This window comes from Microtus oregoni, unplaced genomic scaffold (genome assembly GCF_018167655.1).
Source record: "Microtus oregoni isolate MIOR12 unplaced genomic scaffold, Mior012 000115F_ref0000277, whole genome shotgun sequence".
NCBI lineage: Eukaryota > Metazoa > Chordata > Mammalia > Rodentia > Cricetidae > Microtus > Microtus oregoni.
In genome coordinates this window covers 1,366,166-1,386,561 of record NW_024544744.1, presented here as the reverse complement: position 1 = coordinate 1,386,561, position 20,396 = coordinate 1,366,166, and the positions used below count along the sequence as shown (strand labels likewise).

The 20,396-nt window shown below is 42.4% G+C and overlaps 1 protein-coding gene across 4 annotated transcripts in view; it reads right to left on the bottom strand.

Moving 5' to 3' along the window:
* The window catches only part of Elmo1 (engulfment and cell motility 1), a 535,377-nt gene that overhangs the window by 163,392 nt on the left and 351,589 nt on the right, over positions 1–20,396 (bottom strand). For all 4 annotated transcript variants that reach the window (XM_041645693.1, XM_041645696.1, XM_041645694.1 and 1 more), the window contains one exon: positions 2,557–2,693. In XM_041645693.1, coding sequence (XP_041501627.1) covers positions 2,557–2,693 — 137 coding nt within the window. The remainder of the gene's footprint in view (positions 1–2,556; positions 2,694–20,396) is intronic.

Below are 20,396 nucleotides of genomic sequence, written 5' to 3'. Positions count from 1 at the left end.
GGCAAAATAGGGACACAAAAGAAAAGGAACAAAATTATATCTGTATTTGAGCCACTACTGGCAGAACTCTCAAATTATGCCTACCAGTAAAAATATCAAGCAAAAAAGCTTACTTATCAAAATTACATTAAAAGTTGTTATTAACACTTCAAGATCAAATACAGACACAAACAAAATGTAGGCTACGATGGACAGAAACACGCCCTCCAGGGATGCCCATGTTCTAATCCCCAGCACTTGTGACTGTACTACATGTCAAAGTGTGATTTAGATTACAGGTAACAACTTCAACAACCTTAAAACAGAGCGGTTATTATCCTTGATTACCTACATTCCATACAATCCAGGGATTCTTAAAAGATGACATCAGAGGGATGGGATGGCATCAGAGAGGGCTGGACCCACAGCTATTGGCTTTGGTGAGGGAGAAACAGGATGCAAACCAAGAAATTCAGCAGTCTGTAGAAGCTAAAGAATGCAAGGCAACAAATTCTCTTCTAGAATCGACAGACAGAAACAGAGCTCTGCGGAAGCTGTGACTGTCACCCAATGAGACACCGTTAGCTTCTGAATTATAGGACAGTCAGATAAGAAATTTATATTGTTTAAATCTGTAGTCATCTGCTGTAGTAGCAATAGAAAATGAATACATATGCTATTTACCATTTATATCTATGTATCAGTCTATTCATATTTCAATAAATCTAGGTATGCATTTATCTATCATCTTTGATAAGCTGTTCGAAAATAAGCAGGAAAAAAGCATGACTGAAAATTAAAAGGCTTTCCCACCTTGACCCTTCTCTGACACTCATTCTTGAATCAGTGTTATAATATATGACGGTGAGGCTGCCGTCCCCTGGAGGAGTGTTCCAACATTTAAAGCCGAGGTTCGATAGCTGTCCCCCGCAGCATATGAAGTCACACTGAACCAGGGCAGAGTGGCCCAGCCACTTTGAAAGGCTGTGATTGACGCCTTTTCCAAATGTAGAAGGCCTTCTTTCTCTGGGGCGATTTGCACCTGAATGGCTGAGTCTCTCATAATCAAGTGAAGTACAGGGAGGAAGCTGTGGCTATGATTGCCAGTGAACTAATGGCTCCTTTCCTCCTCCCGTCCTCTCTGAACCATGCCTGCTCAGGCAATGCTGATCACATCCACGGTGACTCTGAACTGCAACCTACAGATCAGCACTCAATGTGGGGCACATTGGCACGACCAGATTTCAGCAACCAGTACCAAGTACCAAGGAAAGATGGTAGACACTACAGAGGAAAATACCCCATGGGTGAGGTGACTACACCCAGGAAGATGGGAAGGTTAGTGCCTGACTGAGGCTTCAGCTCTTTTCCTGCTTTTCTTTTTTCTTTTTTAAAGCCTGTAGTGGTTCGAGATGCCACAAACCAGAATTTGTGAACGAAACAAAATGGATGTGACATACATTCAGAAAGAAGGCACCAGGAAGGCAAGTGCAGTTGTAATTTAGATATGATATATGCACCAAGGCTACGGAAGTGGGGCACCAAATCCTTAGCCTCTTAAAGACAGTTACGATCTAGAACCAGGAGGGTGGGCTTGGGTAATGAGTCAGAGCCTTATTTAGAAGCAAGTTACAAGTTTTACAGGCTAAACTATACCTGCACAGACCCCCAAGCTCATCCTCATTAGCCATGACTTCACTATTATACATGTCTATTGATGGATAGAGATGTCCTTTGTCCCTAAAAGCAGGGAGTCTATTTCTAACGCCTGCAAGTTAACCAAGAAATTTAATGAACCTTCTCACACCCATGGAAATGGAAAAGGAAAAGCCATACTCTTGAAAGTAATGACACCAGAAGAACAAAGAAACAAGTCCTGGAGAGATGGCTCGGCAGGTAACGGCGCCTGCCCCCAAGCTTAAGGACATGAGGTCAAGGCCTGGAACAAGTGTGGTGAAAGGAAAGAACTGGCTGCTGCAAGCTGTCCTCTGCACACACACCTACACAACAAATACACGTAACAACAATGTCTAAAGGTTCCACAGCATCTTCATTTGAATAACCAAATACTTACTCTAAACCAAGAAATGGTATATGTAACCCTGTTTCCTGAGAGAGAGAACTCCTCTATTATAGCAAGAATTCTTACTTGGACATAGAAGGCAGATGATCTTAAGACCTTCACACCACACAATGACACCAATGTGCAAGGCATTGCCTACCTGGTTGTGTTGGCTCTGTACTTGTCTTCTGCATCGGTTCCCTAATAACCTTACACCAGTGACACAGGGTTCTGTACCAAAACCACAAAGGATCAAATCACTGTGACAAAGTTTCTCCAGAAAGTATCTCTGTTGGTGGCCTTCCTTAGACAAGGGGCCAAGGCTGCTCCTAACAGATAGATGGCTAGTGGCTGCTTCCATTTTTGGTACAATTTAAAATCACAACCCTTTCCTTCTCTTCCCTTGGTGACTACTTCCATGCACAGCTGAGGAAACACAGTATACCACGTCGGAGGCATGAGCTCCAAACCTGTCTGATGACATGGCGCACACCAGGCTACCCCAGCCACTTTACCTTGTTGAAGTCTTCAGAAGTTGCCCTCATTTCCTTCCATGTCTTGTTCAGGAGCTGGATACAGATGCAGAAGAACTCCTCAAAGGCTCTGTCGTGGGTGAAGAACATCGGGTGGAAGTCATTGCAGGTCTCGCTAGCTGGAGGAAAGAGAAGCGAACAAAGGCAAACATTTTACCATAGCCGAATGTGGAGCCAACCCACATCAGGTGTCCGCAGAGACAAAGGGACATACCTTTGATTACATAGCCATGGAGAAAAGGACCTTTGAAAAGGCACCAAAGGACCGCTCCCGCCCTTAAAAGCTGAAGGCCAGGGTTTCAGAACTATTCTTAGGCACATGTTTTGACTGTAAAATGTCAGTTGCTCATCCACCCCAGAATGTGACCCCAAAGGCTTTGTTCCAGGAGCGCTGGGATAGGTGACCTTTGAGAAACTATTCCAGCTGTTTTCTGAGGCACAATGCTTTTATCACCCTAATAAGATAAAAGGAAGAAGATGGGCTTTCCTGAACATACAATTAATTCCAACTTTGAAAACAGCATCTATGATTATTTCTCCAGGGGACATTTTCCCCCCCTTATGGCCGCGAGCAGGGCCTATATATGATCATTCGCCATCTGATGCCACTGAGCATTTAACTTTACAGGCCAGGCACAGATGGCTGGAGGTCAAAGCAACCTGAATGCTCTGAATGCTGCAACGTCCAGTTCTCACAGACAACCAGGAAATTAGTTAGGACTATTTCCAAGCCCAACTCTAGTGATCGTCCTTGGGAAAGATCCAGGCCAGCCTTCTCCCTCCCTCTCTCCCCTCAGACCTGCACTCCAGGCCCCTTTTCACCTCCCAGCAATCTTCCAACCTTGCACTTTAATAGTCCTTTGAAAAACAAAATAATTAATTTTTTATGTGTTAAATGCTTCACCTACATGTATGTAAGTATCCTGTACATGAGTGTCTAGTGCCCATGAAGGCCAGAAAAGGAAATCAGTACCTGTGTCATGGAGAAGGATATTGTAGAGTTTGGGGAACTCAGCTTTGCAACCAGCTCCACCAAAAACAAAAACGAAAACAGAAACAAAAAACCCAAGATTTAAACACACACACACACACACACACACACACACACACACACTTGCACACATGATGGGGAACCTTTGCCAAACAATTATCTTTAAGAGGTGGGACCAAGTTAGGGTGTGGTTTTCTGGGACCCAGAGAAAAACGATGCATGGCCTAGGTTCTCTCTCTCTCTCTCTCTCTCTCTCTCTCTCTCTCTCTCTCCCTCTCTCTCTCCCTGTGGTTCCCTTGCAGCACAGCTGAGCTTGGACTTCTCATTCCTCTTTCATGAGTTTTCCCCTTATAATAAATAAAAATAAAATTGGTTTATCTTTTAGCTAGCCTTGTTATTTCCCAAATCAAACTAACTTCTATGGTTGGTGCTGAATCGTGGGGCTCTAGCCAGCCATAATCAGGCTCCACCGTTCATTTGGGAATAGGATTCTCATGCAGCGCCCATGAGTAGCCGCAAGCCACGGTCCTTCATAATTTCTCATTAAATGCCTCAAAGCTGCTCCAAGTCCTCAGGCACCTTGGCCACCTGCGACTGCAAGACCGGCTTCTGGGTCCAGTTTTTTCCAGTGCTCGCAGAAGCTCAGGCAGGACACAGCCTTCCCCGGGTGTCTTTGTTTGGCATTGCTTTCTTGCTCTCTTTGTGCTCGTATGGCTGCTGACCAGTCAGGGACTTCAGTGGAGCATATGTTCTGTGTTTTACACTGAATAATTGTTTTTAATTTGAGCATATCTTTCAGTATTTAAAGCTAAAATCTGATTCAAGCCGGTCATGCGGCTACAAGTATGCTGCAACACCTATAGGCAGGTAACAGTTATTAAACCTACTCCACGGTAAAGATGACAGACAATTTAACAATCCAAGAATTCAATAAATTTTTTACTTATACCATGTATGATGCTATGCAAGGTTTATATGATTTCCCTCCTACAGAAGGTGCTAAGATATTGTCTGAGAGAATTCATATTGTTAAATGTATTAATCAGACTCTGGCAAATGGTTAGGATAGATTGACTGATAGAATGTCTCTCCAGGAAGGTAATATGCATGCTATAAAAATTATGTCCAAGGATGAGACGTTATCTTTACTGGACAGACTTCACACCTTGGAATTCTCAATGAGGTCATTAAAACAGAACCCTGGACTGGAGATCAAGACTTTACAATAGGCAGTGGTTTAAAAAAGATTTGAAAAGATTGAGAATTATCAAATTTGTTGACCAGGGACAAAAGGTACAAAGACAAAATGTAGCCTCATCAGTATGTACCAAACTCCAGGGTAGCTTTCCCAGAGTTCTCCTACCTTTCCAGTTATATCATCAGAAAGAGCATCTGGCACCAAATATCCTAAGGTAGCCAAAGAATATACATGGGATCCCATATGTATAACTGACATTAAGGAAATCAAAGAAGTAATTGTATCTTAAGGAATACATTCATCCTTCATTAGAAAAATGGTCAACCTGTGGGCTTCAAGTAACAAGGCAACGGTACAAGATTGGATTCAGTTAATTTCAGCTATCCTAGAAAATGTACCCTAGCTGCTTTGAAAGTGTTATTGGAGAGAAGAAGCAAAAATTTTAGAGCAACAGGAAAAAGCAAAAGGACTTCAGATTTCCCAAGATCAAATTCTGGGTGAGGGAGATTACTCTGATCCTCAGGATCAGGCTCTTCACGATGAATACACCTTGTCCCTATGTAGCACAGCAGCTTTAAATGCTTGGGACAGGATTTCGGAACCAGAAATGAGAATTAAATAATATATTAGGGTTAAACAGGGTCAGAGAAAATCCTTTAGTGACTTTTTACAAAGATTAATTAAGGCTGTATAAATAGGACCCAAAAACTAGACATGTACTAATTGAATCTTTGGCTTTTGAGAATGCCAACTTAGAATGCAAAAAGATCCTTAGGCATTTAAAGATCAGATCAGCACCAATGGATGAATGGATCTTGCATACAATGAATGTTGAGACACTTCACTGTAGTACTGAAGCTTGGGTAGGAGAAGCAATTTCCAATGGTTTGAAGAGACATCAAAATACCAAATGTTTTAATTATGGTAGAATAGGACATCTGAGAAGGGATTGTAGACAAGAAATTCCTAGGAATAATGTCTCCTCTGAGAATGGCAAAAATAGGAGAACTCAGCATTCAGGTAAATGTAGAAGGTTGGGTAAAGGCCAACATTGGACCAATGAATGTAGGTCAACAAAAGACAGACAAGGCAACCTGATACCATCAGGAAACTCATGGGGGGGGGGGCGCTCTCGCAGGCCCCCAAGTCAAAAGTGGTCCAGTCATTCCCAGTCACTGTGGAGGACATGTCTCACCAGGAAAATTCAAAATTCCAGTGTCTACTGTAAATAAAACGTACTGGTCTGGATGATGGAGTAGATATGGAAGATTAATCAAAAACTCCAGTAGGATATAGGAAATGAATATTCTGGCAGACTTCTATAAATGTGCCAAGAAGAAAACAAATTCCACGTGGAGTGTCCAGAGGGGAGAGACTGGGCAGGTCAAGAGCAGAGCTTACTGCAAAGAACTTCTCCTGCAGAGAGTCAAGCTGCTTGCCATGCATGTGAACATCCACTTCACTTTTGGTACAACCCCCTTCTGGTACAGGCCCACAGCCAGTGACCTCTGACATTCCTCCAGAGAGGATGTTATGCTCTGGCAGCTGTTATGTGCCACCATATACATCCACAGGCCTTATGAGTATAGTGATTCTATACATCTGCCCATCTAAAGCAGCAGCAACTGGGTGTATTTGTACAGCTCCCCACTTCTGAAAGGACAACTTGATATGCAGATAAGCAAATGTCACTGTACATCAGACAGCATGAAGACAGAGGTTACCAGCAATGCAGTCATGCAGAAAGGACCTAGAAGCAAAGATCTGGATTCATGTCCAGCCCATGCCAAGCAGGGGAAAGTCACTTAGCCCATTCTTAGCCCATATCATCTTAACTAAAATGTAGAAATGAAACTCACTCTGCCTTCTTTCTAGGCTTTAGAGAGAATCACATACCACAACTCATTTTTAAAAATGCCCTGGAAAAGATAAAAGTTAACATAAACATGGAGAGAGGTGCTGGTCATGACAGCAAGCCTTATTATATGCCAGCACACCATTCCAAAGTCTTTCCTCTATTTTCTTGTCAAGTTTGTTCACATCCCAGCAATGAGAAGCAAGAAAACACAAATAGAGTCACTCCACCCCAGAGAGGCACCAGCAAATGTCAAAGTTTGACCTGAGACACAAAGCTATTCAGGAAGTGTGGAACACCAATACAGGCCAACTGTGCAGCTTGATGCCCTGGTCAATGAGCCGTCAGTCTCCCTTTCATGAGCACTGGAGCCCATGAAATTTACAAGTCTACAGAAGCAACTTAAAATGCTATTACCATCCAAGAACTCATTATTAATCACATTATCACAGTATCATTTTTGAACCTAGTATGATTATATGTGTACTTTATGCCCTAGTTAAATTTTTATAGCATTACTGGAGCTGAGGCAGCTTCAAAACTCAGGAGCCCCATTTTTACTTGGATGGAGAGAGAGGAGAGGAAGCTCATAATAATAGGCAGTATTTATTGGATCTACATTATGTGCTCGGCGCCACAGGCACTATCTTAGTAACAACCCAGGAAGGTGGGCATTATGGGTATCTTCATTTTATACTGAAGGAAGGTAAAAGTTGCAGAAATGCAACCTTCCATCGTGAGCTTTTTTAGGTGGCTCTAAGTAAGCATTTGAAACCTACAATTTAACTGGCCTAACAGTAGGCTCCTAGCCTTCACTGACATCAAGAGTACAGGGAATTTCCTGGTGGTTGCTGCTTAGAAAATTAATTTCTCCCTGCATGTTCCTGAACCTCCTGTACCCCTCCTTCAACAAGAACCAAGATCATGACCTGCAATGCAATGGGGCTTCTAGAAAATGCACAGCTACTGCTTGCTGGTTGAGAACGCATGGCCTTGTGATCATAGCAATAAAGTCAGCAATTCTACCACTGTGAACCCAAACTGTACGGTGGTTTTGTCTAAGTTAGAGTTGCTTACTTACAAACACATGGGAGGTGTATTAGTTTCTTTTTTCCTTTCCATTGTTTCCTCTTTTAAAGAAAATAAGAGATTCCGAAAGATGAGATGACTTTTCACATTGTATAGTATCTTAGTTACTTTTCTGATGCCACGATAAAACCCAATAACCAAGGTACTTAAAAGGCAGAGAGATTAGGGATACAAGGGTCATACCTAAATATAATAAAAGCTATATACAGCAAGCCGACAGCTAACATCAAATTAACGGAGAGAAACTCAAAGCCATCCCACTTAACTCAGGAACATGGCAAGGCTGTCCACTCTTGCCATACCTCTTCAATATAGTGCTTGAAGTTCTAGCAATAGCAATAAGACAACATAATGGGATCAAGGGGATTTGAATTGGAAAGGAAGAAGTTAAACTTTCGTTATTTGCAGATGATATGATAGTGTACATAAGCGACCCCCAAAACTCCACCAAAGAACTTTTACAGCTGATAAACAGCTTTAGTAATGTGGCAGGATACAAGATCAACTCCAAAAAATCAGTCGCCCTCTTATACACAAAGGATAGGGAAGCAGAGAGGGAAATCAGAGAAGCTTCACCATTCACGATAGCCACAAACAGCATAAAATATCTTGGGGTAAATCTAACCAAGGAAGTGAAAGATCTATTTGACAAGAACTTTAAGGCATTGAAGAAAGAAATTGAAGAGGATACCAAAAAATGGATGGACCTCCCTTGCTCTTGGATTGGGAGGATCAACATAGTAAAAATGGCAATTCTACCAAAGGCAATTTATAGATTCAATGCAATCCCCATCAAGATCCCATCAAAATTCTTCACAGATCTGGAGAGGACAATAATCAACTTTATATGGAAAAACAAAAAATCCAGGATAGCCAAAACAATCCTATACAATAAAGGATCTTCTGGAGGCATTACCATCCCTGACTTCAAACTCTATTACAGAGCTACAGTAATGAAAACAGTGTGGTACTGGCATAAAAACAGAGAAGTTGACCAATGGAATCGTATAGAAGACCCGGATTTTATCCCACAAACCTATGAACACCTCATTTTCGATAAAGGAGCTAAAAGTATACAATGGAAGAAAGAAAGCATCTTCAACAAATGGTGCTGGCACAACTGGATGTCAACCTGTAGAAGAATGAAAATAGACCCATATCTCTCACCGTGCACAAAACTCAAGTCCAAATGGATTAAAGACCTCAATATCAGCCCGAACACACTGAACCTGATAGAAGAGAAAGTGGGAAATACCCTACAACAGATGGGCACAGGAGATCGCTTCCTATGTATAACCCCAGAAGCACAGACATTAAGGGCAACATTGAATAAATGGGACGGACCTACTTAAACTGAGAAGCTTCTGTAAAGCAAAGGAAATGGTCACTAAGACACAAAGGCAACCTACTGACTGGGAGATCTTCACCAACCCCGCAACAGACAAAGGTCTGATCTCCAAAATATATAGAGAACTCAAGAAACTAGACTTTAAAATGCTAATTAACCCAATTAAAAAATGGGGCACTGAACTGAACAGAGAATTCTCAACAGAAGAAGTTCAAATGGCCAAAAGACACTTAAGGTCGTGCTCAACTTCCTTAGCAATCAGGGAAATGCAAATCAAAACAACTTTGAGATATCAACTTACACCTGTCAGAATGGCTAAAGTCAAAAACACCAAGGATAACCTTTGCTGGAGAGGCTGTGGAGGAAGGGGTACCCTCATCCATTGCTGGTGGGAATGCAATCTTGTGCAACCACTGTGGAAGTCAGTGTTTCGGTTTCTCAGGAAATTCGGGATCAACTTACCCCTGGACCCAGCAATACCACTCTTGGGAATATACCCAAGAGATGCTCTATCAAATGACAAAAGCATTTGTTCAACTGTGTTCATAGCCGTATTATTTGTAATAGCCAGAACCTGGAAACAACCTAGATGCCCTTCAATGGAAGAATGGATGAAGAAAGTATGGAATATATACACGCTAGAGTACTACGCTGCGGTAAAAAACAATGACTTCTCGAATTTTGCATGCAAATGGATGGAAATAGAAAACACTATCCTGAGTGAGGTGTCCCAGACCCAAAAAGATGAATATGGGATGTACTCACTCATAATTGGTTTCTAGCCATAAATAAGGACCACGGAGTCTACAATAGGTGAACCTAAAGAAGCAAAGTAAGAAGGTGAAACCAAGGAAAAACATATAGTTATCCTCTTGGCTAAGGGAAGTAGACCAAATTTCCGGGGAGAAAATGGGATCTCGGGGGTGGGGTGGGATGGGGGTAAGGGGAGATGGGGAGAGAAATGGTAGAAGGGAAGGAGGGGGGACCTGGGGAAACAGGAGAATTGGGATAAAGGAAAGGTGGATAGGGGAGCACGGAACCACAATTCTTAGTTAAGGGAGCCACTTTAGGGTGGGCAAGAGACTTGACCCTAGAGGGGCTCCCAAGTGCCCAAGATGAGGTTCCCAGTTAGTTCCTTGGGCAGCTGAGGATTGGGAACCTGAAATGACCCTATCCTAGAGCAATACTGACGAATATCTTGCATATCATCATAGAATATTCATCTGGTGATGGATAGAGATAGAGACAGAGACCCACACAGGAGCATTGGACTGAGCTCCCAAGGTCCCAAGGAGGAGCAGAAGGAGGGAGAACATGAGCAAAGAATTCGGGACCATGAGGCGTGCATCCACCCACTGAGACAGTGGAGCTGATCTACGGGGAGCTCACCAAGGCCAGCTGGACTGTGACCGAAAAAGCATGGGATAAAACAGGACTCTCTGAACATGGTGAACAAGGAGGGCTGATGAGACACCAAGGACAATGGCAGGGGGGTTTGATCCTACTTAATGTGCTGGCTTTGTGGGAGCCTAGCCAGTTTGGATGTTCACCTTCCTAGATATGGACGGAGGAGGGAGGACCTAGGACTTAACACAGGGCAGGGAACCCGGACTGCTCTTTGGACTGGAGAGGGAGGGGGAGAGGAGTGGGGGGAGGGGGAGAAGGGTGGGAGGAGGGGGAGAAGGGTGGGAGGAGGGGGAAAAGGGTGGGAGGAGGGGAAGGGAAATGGGAGGCTGGGAGGAGGTGGAAACTTGTTTTTTGTTTATGTTTTTTTTTCTTCTTTTCGCAATAAAAAAAAAGGCAGAATTGAATGGGGGCTTACAGTTTCAGACATTAGGTCTATGACAATCATGTTGGGGAGCTTGACGGGAGGCAGGTCAGCATGGTGCTGGAGCAGCCGAGAGTGAACATCCTGATCCACACTGGAGTGGGTAAAACTAATTGGGAATGGCTTGGGCTATGAAACCTCAAAGCCTACCCCCAGTGACACACCTCCTCCAACAAGGCCATACCTCCTAATCCTTCCAAAATAGTTCTACCTTCTGAGGACTAAGCATTCAAATATATGAGTGTAATGGGAGCTATTCTCATTCGGACCACTATACACATAGATTGTGTTTCTAGGATTAAAACTTGGGTGGAAATGACTCCAAAGCCAATCACTGCTGTTCTATTGTGTTCTATGTTCTTAGTTGGGTTTGTTGGTTAACTGCCTCTGCTGAACCTCCCAAACATAAATCTAAAGCGATAACATTTTTTATTCATCACAGTTTTACAAAGTAAAATCTTTCAAGGGGTCAACTTTAAATGCTTAAAGCACATTTCAGGGCTGTGATTCCTCTGCTTTTGTTCTGTTACTCATGGTCCAAGAAGAGGTCTGGTTGCCAGGGACACTCTTTTCTGAGCCTTTCTTCTCTTTTCTTTGGGTCTAGGTCAAATTTCATCTTGATAGCTCTCTTAGATACCAAGAAGATCAACTTAGTACCAAGCTTCTGGTACATAAAGATACTCTTGGTGTCTACCACATACCAAGCTACCCCTGTGTAGTCAGTCACCAGTGAAGGTACACTGGATAAATTTATGTGATTGATGTATTTCAAGAACCTTATAACTTCAGGTGCATGTAAACAGAAACCCAATTTTGAGCTTGATAATTTTACAGGTGGTTATAAAATACCATTTTCAGCTTCTCTTTTAACAAAGAGAAGTCACATGAACAAATCATAACCAGTGACAAAAATGTAGAAATTGCTCAGTAGAGTTTCCAGGAAAGGATCTTATAGGGGAAGGATTGATTTGCTTATGCTCCTTTACTCCTGATTTCCTACTTAACCCATTCATGCTGGAAATGTAGGATGATGACTGTATTTCCACCATTTTGTCAACCTAAAATGAGGGCTGTATCGTAGATAGCTGGAAAGAGTTTTTGGTACTACTGTGGAGATACCCTAACAACCCAAACTTGTTTTTCTGGAATTCTTTGCTTAAATCACTGTTCTGGGGGTTTGGATTTTTGTTGTTATTATTTTGCTTTGCTTTACTATGCTTAGATACTAGCTATTGATACAGAAAGTTGAAGTTCAGAAAGCCCAAAGATAGTAACTTAAGAAAACACATTCCTAAAATTATGTGGCAGTCCAAGGGGAGGGGGAGACAGTAAGTACAAGAGCTATGGTCAAACATATTTGTATACAAACGTCAAATTTGATGTTTCCTTGCATGCTGTATATCGTTAGATGATTAGACTCCTGGAGCATGTCACATCAACTGTGAAATGCAATCATATGAGATGTTCAAAAGCATTAAATTAAATCATTTCTATCAAGTACATGCTGAAGAGCTTGGTGCACATTCTTTGCTATCCCATTGTCGCCAGTGACATTCCATAGCCGCATAGAGACTCTAACAATGCTAGGGATGGGAAAGGAAGAAGAGTCTGAGGGCTAGGCCTTGGGGTCCAGTAGATATGGAGGGGATGGAGTCAGTCACTCTTATTGATTATGTTAAAACCTGTGGGAGTACTGAGAGCTCAGAGGAGAAATGTCCCATGTAGAGGGAGCACTGGGCTGGGAACTCTTCTCTGAGATTTTTGTCCTTGGAGGTAACTCCCATCATCTGCCCTCCACACACAGAAACTGATGGAACAATGGAGTTAGGTACGCTGCAGTGGAGAGCCAGGAAGAGAACTCAGCATCTTTCTGTCTGTGGAGCGTTTTCAGACTATCCATGAAAGAACTGCCTTGTCATCCTCCTCCACTCCCGTTGAGCGTTTTCAGACTATCCGTGAAAGAACTGCCTTGTCATCATTCTCCACTCCTGTTTTGTTTTTACCCTGCTTTATTTGAGGCAAGGTCCCTCAGAATTCCTCAGGTTGGCCTTCCACACACAGTCTTAACTCAGCCTCCTGGGAATCTAAGCGTGTACCACCATGTTCAGTTCAGCCTCTGATGTTTTAAGACTTGCCCTTTCACTGAGGAGTAGGCAGGCAACAAATCAGGGGCAAGTTAGTCCTTCACAGGATATACGAGATACAACTAAATCACTTCTATGGGCTCTTTAAGGATCTTCCCGCATTAAAAATAAAAATAAATATTATTAGTGGTAGACTTTAATATCTAAAACTCTCAAAACGCAGACATTCAGGGCCTGCCCTGGTTTGCCTTCTGTGGTTCACCAGGACTGAAAACAACTTAGGGGCAGAAAGGGCTCACTTCATTTTACAGGCTGCAGCCCGTTGATCTGGGAAGGCCAAAGCAGAAACTCAAGGCAGGAACTTGAAGCAGAAACCACAGAACGCTGCTTACTGGCTGGCCATCTGGCTTATGCATGCTCAGCTATGTTACTAAAACAACCAAGGTTCACCTGACTAAGGATGGTGCTGCCCACATTGAGCTGGGCCTTCTTACATCGAATAGCAATCAATATGTCCCCACAGATATGTCCACAAGCCAGTGCCGATGGAGGCAATTCCTCAGTTAAGGTTCCCTTTTCCTTGGTGTGTCACACATTGGCAAGAAGATTAGCTACCGCAGAGTCCATCCAAATCATCTGCTACACTTGAAGGTAACAGCTATCAGAAAGACAAAGTGGTATATCCAAGACTTGATGATAACAGAAGGGTCACAAAGATGCTTTCAATTCAACTACTGAGGTTCAAATCCTAGCTCTATCACTCAGGTTACACAGGAAAGTCTTTTCATGATCTCTGCCACGGTCTTCTCATATGGAGCACTAAAGAACATTTTATCAAATAATGGAGAGGATGGGAATAGCAACTAGAAGACTAAGCTCAATGTAGTTTAGGTCAAGAGGATTACTAACCTCATCAGTCATGGTGTAGATGTCTAGGGCTACCCACTTAATAAGGAGAGTTTGTAGATGATCACAAGGAAGTACTAGGTCTCAGGAGAAGTCTTTAATTCAGAGATTTAAAAAAAAAATAGAAAGGGTGAGCTTACTATTGTCTTTTAAGGAAAACAACAAGGGTTATTAAAGAAAAAACTGAAGTAGCAGGCAATGATTTTATAAATGAAATTTAGAGAAAAGCATTCAATGAGACAAAAATAGTAAGACATTTTAAAAGCCAAATTGTTCTTAAACACGCTATTTTTAACTCAGTGAGATTCCACTTTATACGTGAGGACTGACTCATTGGCCAATTTGGAATATAAAGATACTTTCAGGGTTATAAGTCAGAATGCTAATTTGCTGACATTTAGTTCATTTGTAAGTAGTTATAATCTACACATGTAGCTTTTGAAAACAGTAAGAATGTGGTACTCTTAAGTAGCACCTTGTCTGTAGCATTCTCATCCCATTTGCTATTGCTGTAAGAAAATGCTGGATGCTGGATGCTCTGCAAAGAGATGCTAATGCCACTCACAGTTCTGAGGGCATCAGCTGCCCCTAAGGCCATTGACTACGCTGTGGGAATGTTTGCGTGAAAGAGAGATTACATCCTAGGACAAGAAGCCATATTTGTTTCTCTAAAACCCTATTCTCACGGGAGAACTCTCTCTAAACAACAAGCAATAACCCTAACCACAGAAATGCCTCCATTTCTGCAAAGTTCCACTTAGTGAGGTTACAATGGGGAATTAGCCTTCGGGACAAGAACTCACAGAATACAGAAGTCATCCAAAGCAGCAGCCCCTGCCAAAGTAGATGTGTTCTTATTTCTGTTGGACAATATGAGATGAGGCCCTCTTGTCCTGAGGGTCTCAGAAAATGACGGCTGCCGTGCTATAATTAATAAGCTCTGAGCAGGAAGTATGCTTTCTACAATTGCCGTGACCATGCAACCTCCCACCTCTCATCAGACTTCCCTTTTCAGGTAACACTCTCGCTCTCACTCCCCCTCCACACACAATGCATGCACACATATACACATGCACACATATACACATGCACACATATACACATGCACACACGTATGCATGCACACATATACACATGCACACATGTATGCATGCACACACGTATGCATGCACACATATACACATGCACACACGTATGCATGCACACGTAAGATAGTGCATTTTTCTTTTTCACTCTCTAATGCTCATAGAAAGCTAAGAGAACTTAGAGACTGTCTGCACTGAACCTCACAGCTTTTATTCATTCCTTTAGAGACCGGATAGTCTTCACATTTTACTGTGGTGTTAACGAATCACAGTGACATTAACTGGCTAAGCTTAGTGTTTTCTGTGTGAGCATTTATTCTTCATAAGAAAATTGTTATGTTTTTTTATACCTCTTCATACGAGCTAATGTAGACCATTATATAAGAAAATTAGCTAACTAAAGATGAAGTGACAAGATGACACTGGCAAGCACAGACCAATTTTGCTCTTTCATGATAATTTTCTCAGACACATGTAAATTTTAAAACGCTAAAGAGCTCTCCATGACCTGAGTTATGCAAAGAGAGTCTTTGGACTCATTTGGAACAACTGGGAGACATAGGCTTGAGAAGCAATGGGGAAATTATACTTTTTCTACCAAGACATTGTGAGCTATTTGACTAGCTATGATCTTTGAAAATGTGCACTTTGAAAGATTAATAAATAGGGCTAACACGTGTGGCATTTTACTGTAAAACTACAAATTATAAGGAAGAGAAAGAATTCTTATACACTCAAAAGACTTTAATTTATGACAATTGCCAGAGCAATCAGAAAATGTCAGTAGCTATTCACGGCAGAGAAACTCACATTAGGACTATCTGGGGTTCTACTGTAAGTCTGAATTACACATTTATGAATCCTCGGATGCAAATGCATACATATACCTTCGTGGGAAAATCATCTTGCTGTCCCCTAGAAGACCTTGGGCTTTCTATTTTTAGACCTGGTATTCCTTAACTGTTGGGTTTTGCAGAGCGACACTGTGTGGGAAGATGCTCAGAGTTCAGAACCTTTTCTAGGTAGGAGAGGTGAGGAGAGGAGAGCCAGGGCAAAGAACTTTCAGTTCCCTCATTTCCCTAAGTTCAGCCAATATAGAAGCTACCACCCCCGCCCCCGCTATTTCAGACAGAATCAGAGGCTTTAAACTCTGTCAGCACTTCACGGCTCCTGAAGCTGGCTTTAATAGAACTCTGGGTAGTCCTTTTTTACCATCTACCCAGCCTAAAAATAGCATGAAATCTACAATGACAGACACAGTAGTGAATCCAAGGCTTTACTGTTCGCTTTCCCTCCAGGCCTTTCTCCAGGTCTTAGAGAAAAGAGGTAAGAAATACTAAACCAGTGTTAGCGTTAAAAATCAAGACAACCACCTCACCAAAAATCTACTGAGGCTGTGTCTCAGGTATGGAGACCGGTTACAGAAGACCAGAGGGACTGCAGGTGCCAAGCCTGGTAATCCCACAGAGTAGCAACATGACCTTGAGTGTCCTCTGGTCGTGCTGGACCTTAATTTTCTCATTAAAATAAGAAGATATCTTTGATCTCACTGAGCTGTTAGGGTTAGACATTAATGTAAACTGAGTTATATGATATCAAAAATAAGTATTATAAAGATAAATATAAGTATCAGTTGTTACCAGTTTCAAAAAAGAAATTAATGTATATAGCTCAAATGGTAAATTTAGAAGACCCAAAGCCATCAAATACAAAGGCTTATAAAATGACAGTACCAGAGCAATTTTGGGAAGACACTACTAGTACATGGATGGAAAAATAAAAGAAGGAGGAGAACTCTGGCCTCCAGTAAGAAACCTGCATATCCACTCAGTGAATTTAGGACATGACAGGAGCGGGGGGAGGAAAAGAAGGCATCTGTCACGTATTAAGTGTTCTGCACATGCTAGCCACATAAAACGTACAGCATAGAGCGTGGCACTTTCTTGGAGCCAATATAACTTTGGTTTAAGTTGTGGTGAAGTCTTACTGAGTCAGCTTCCCACAACTCAGCCCCGGTTCTTCTGTTAAGTCATAACGTAACACTGACAAGGTCGTCTTGTGAGCTATTTAGCCAAAAGTGAATAGAGAGAAATCCCAGGAAACGAAGATTTCTGATAACAGAAGTGGAGCGACCCCTGGGAGTTTGCTTGTAATTATAAAATGATCGTGCTGATATGGCTTGCTCCTGTCCTTTGTCTGCTAACACAGATCAAGAAAAGTAGGAAACAGGATTTGAATCCCTGGTAACTCATCTATCAGAGGGGGAGAAGGAAAACCCATCATTTCTGGAGGGACTTTCAAGTGTGAGACCGCACCTTTTGGGCCTGAGGAGAAAAGGGGGTAGAGGAAACGCATTTATTGGAAAGGAGAATCAATCCTGTGAGTTCGCAATGCCCACCAGAGTGCACCATTCTTAGCCTGCTAAATACAAGCCACCTGGCTTCGGGAATCAGTGTGAAGTTTAATTCTGTGGGTCTAGATGGGCTTTCTCTGGTCTGTAGAGGTGGTTCTGGAAATTACCATTTGAATATATACAAGCTGAGTATACGACAGCTTGTCCTACCTCAGGTGGGTGGGGGGCCCAGTGGCATCCACCCAGTGGTACCCACCCAGGTCTAATAGGACAAAATTTAGAGATAGGAGGTACCTGGGTCCATTTGTCCTACCCAACTGCTTGATCTGCGACATGTCAGCTCTGCTTCCTCTGTCAAGGACTGCGTCTGACATATCAGCTCTCCAGTTCTCAGTCCCTCAGACAGAGATCAAATAATGTCACCAGTTTTACTGGGTTTCCTATTCCTACGTGGCACATGTTGAGGCTGTTTGGTCTCCAATGACTCTACCAGTTACTTACTGATGCACTATTACTAAAAACTCAGAGAGAGAAATTGGGGTTCAACCTGGAGGTCAGAAAAGCAAAACAGCCAGCCACTGACTCTTACCTCTACCTCAGTCTGAAATGGTGATGCTGCCTCCAAGTATCTCAGAATGAGACTGAGTGAGAGCTGTCTCCCCCCACCCATTTTATAATCATCTCCAGACCTGGGATTAAAGGTGTGCACCACTGGGATTAAAGGTTTGCACTGCCTGGTTTCTATGGTAACTGGTGTGGCTACTGGGATTAAAAGTGTATGTCACCACTGCCTAGTCTGTAAGGCTGATCAGTGGGCCTGTTTTACTCTCTAATCTTCAGGGAAGTTTTATTAATTAAAATACAAATGAAACACTACTACAAATACCTCATAATAAATCTCATAAATATAAATATTGTATATGCATGAATACATACAAGTTTAATTATGAGGATATATATATATATATATATATATATCACCTTTAGGCGTCACTAACTGAAATACAAAGGCCTCAGTGAGGCAGCCAACTATGTTCTACCAAATACTGCCACTTGTAACTGTTTTGTTGTTGTTGTTGTTTTGGGTTTTTTTTTTTTTACCAGTGTGTAAACTCTTAAAGTCAATCACAATTGATATATCAAACACCCCACCCAATTGTGCCTCCACGTGCTCGGCTGTGTGAAGCCCACTGTGTTAGTCACGTTCTTCCAGACCAGCACTTTGCTGTGAGCCCTGCATCCCTGAACCTCCCATAGACTTAATCTTCTGCACCTGCTAGAGTCCCTCCAAGCAATGAGCCAATGAGAAACAGGACTGTTATTTAGTCACGTCTGGCCTCTTCATGCCCCCCACCCGCTCAGCCTTTCGGGAGCACACAGACTCCCACCCCTTCTCTGGGTTCCCATCCTCCTGTGCCTCCGGCTTCACACCTCCCTTCTCTGTGGTTCTGATTGTGCCGCCCTTTATTTTGCCGGACAAGAAGCATTTCCCCAGCAGCTTTTGTGCAATCAGCTCCATCACAGCCCTCCTGCAGTGGAGCAGCAGACAGAAGGGGACTTGCTCAGGAAGGTGCCACATCACACACCCCTACTGGATGCATTAAAATAGTCCATCCTCCAAAATGACCCAATGTCTGTCTACCCAATCTCAACTTTTGTAGATGTTCGCTTAAAAAAGAACAATGGAAGAAATTAGCTCCGAAGTTCAATTGGCCAGTGTTTTGACAACTCTTGGTATATTTTATGCCCATTCCTTACAGCAATGAATTATTATTTTTATTTTATTAGTAGTAGTATTTTGCAATGGAGTTGCTGGTGTCTGTCTGGCATACTTTATCCCATCTCTGTGTCTCAGACTTTCCGTTCAGTTTGATTTACTCTGACCTTCTAAACAATGTAGGGAGCCAGTATAAAACAGAACAATAAAGAATATTGTTAAAAAATAGTAAAAATTCTGTAGCAATCCTGCAAATTGGATCCTGCAAAAAGGACAATGAAGACTATTATAAACACTGAAGAGGCACCCTCAAAAAAAAAAAAAAGACAAAGAACATTACCAACAGGGTAGAGAACCCCTCAAGAAAGAAAACAATGAAGACTATTGTAAAGAATATTATAAAGACTGTAGAGATCCTCTTAAAAAGAATGAAGACTATTATGATGGAAGCAAATTTATTATACAATCTTAGTGGAAAATATATCTGATTATGTTTCTAAAATACAGAGAAGCATCACACCTGTGCAAATCAATCCACAGTAGGGGACTTCTGTAGTAACCGTCCCCAAGGCTGCACAGGAGCATGGGTTTAGTGCTCACTGCAGGCCCTTCTCTTCCTGTCACACAGTCTCAAGGCTTGCTGAGTATGTTACCAGTGCTTCAACCCCAGGGGGCAGAATTAAGGGAGACACAGGTGACTTTAAGGGAGTAAATCTACTGACAATCATGCTTTCGCCAATGTAGGATTTTGGAGGATAGAGATTTATATCAGTAAATAAGCAATGAGTTAAATCCCTAACATTTTTACCTCAAACAGTTGTGTTCAATCCCTTAAACAGGAACACAAAAGGACCACACTCTGTGGGCCAAAGAGCATGTGAGGAAGCCTTGAGCCAGTCAAACGGAGGTCTCTTATCACCTAGACAGAATAATAACTGGCTAAAACATTTAAAAAGTATATAATCTTAAGTCCATGGCACTTGGGGCCTTAGATATGGCCAAGTAGGAAGGCTGCCTGGAAACATAAGGACCAGGAATTGCTTTCTTACACAGATTTCCTTCCAACTTCCTAACAATTCCAAGGGGTGCCCCTGGTCTCAGTCCTGTTGTCTAAGGCAATGAGAAGGAGCTCATTGCCCTGGTCAACTTTAATTGTCAATTGATAGAACCTGGAGTCATCTGCGAGGAAACTCCCAACTGAGGAACCGCCTAGTGCAGACTGGCCTGAGGACATGTCTACTGGAGATTGTCTTGATTGTTGACGCTGTAGGAGGGCCCACAGTAGGTGGCACCACTCCTGGGCACATGGTCCTGAGCTGTCTAGGAAACCGAGCTGATCATAAGCCATTCTCCTCCATGGCTCCTGCT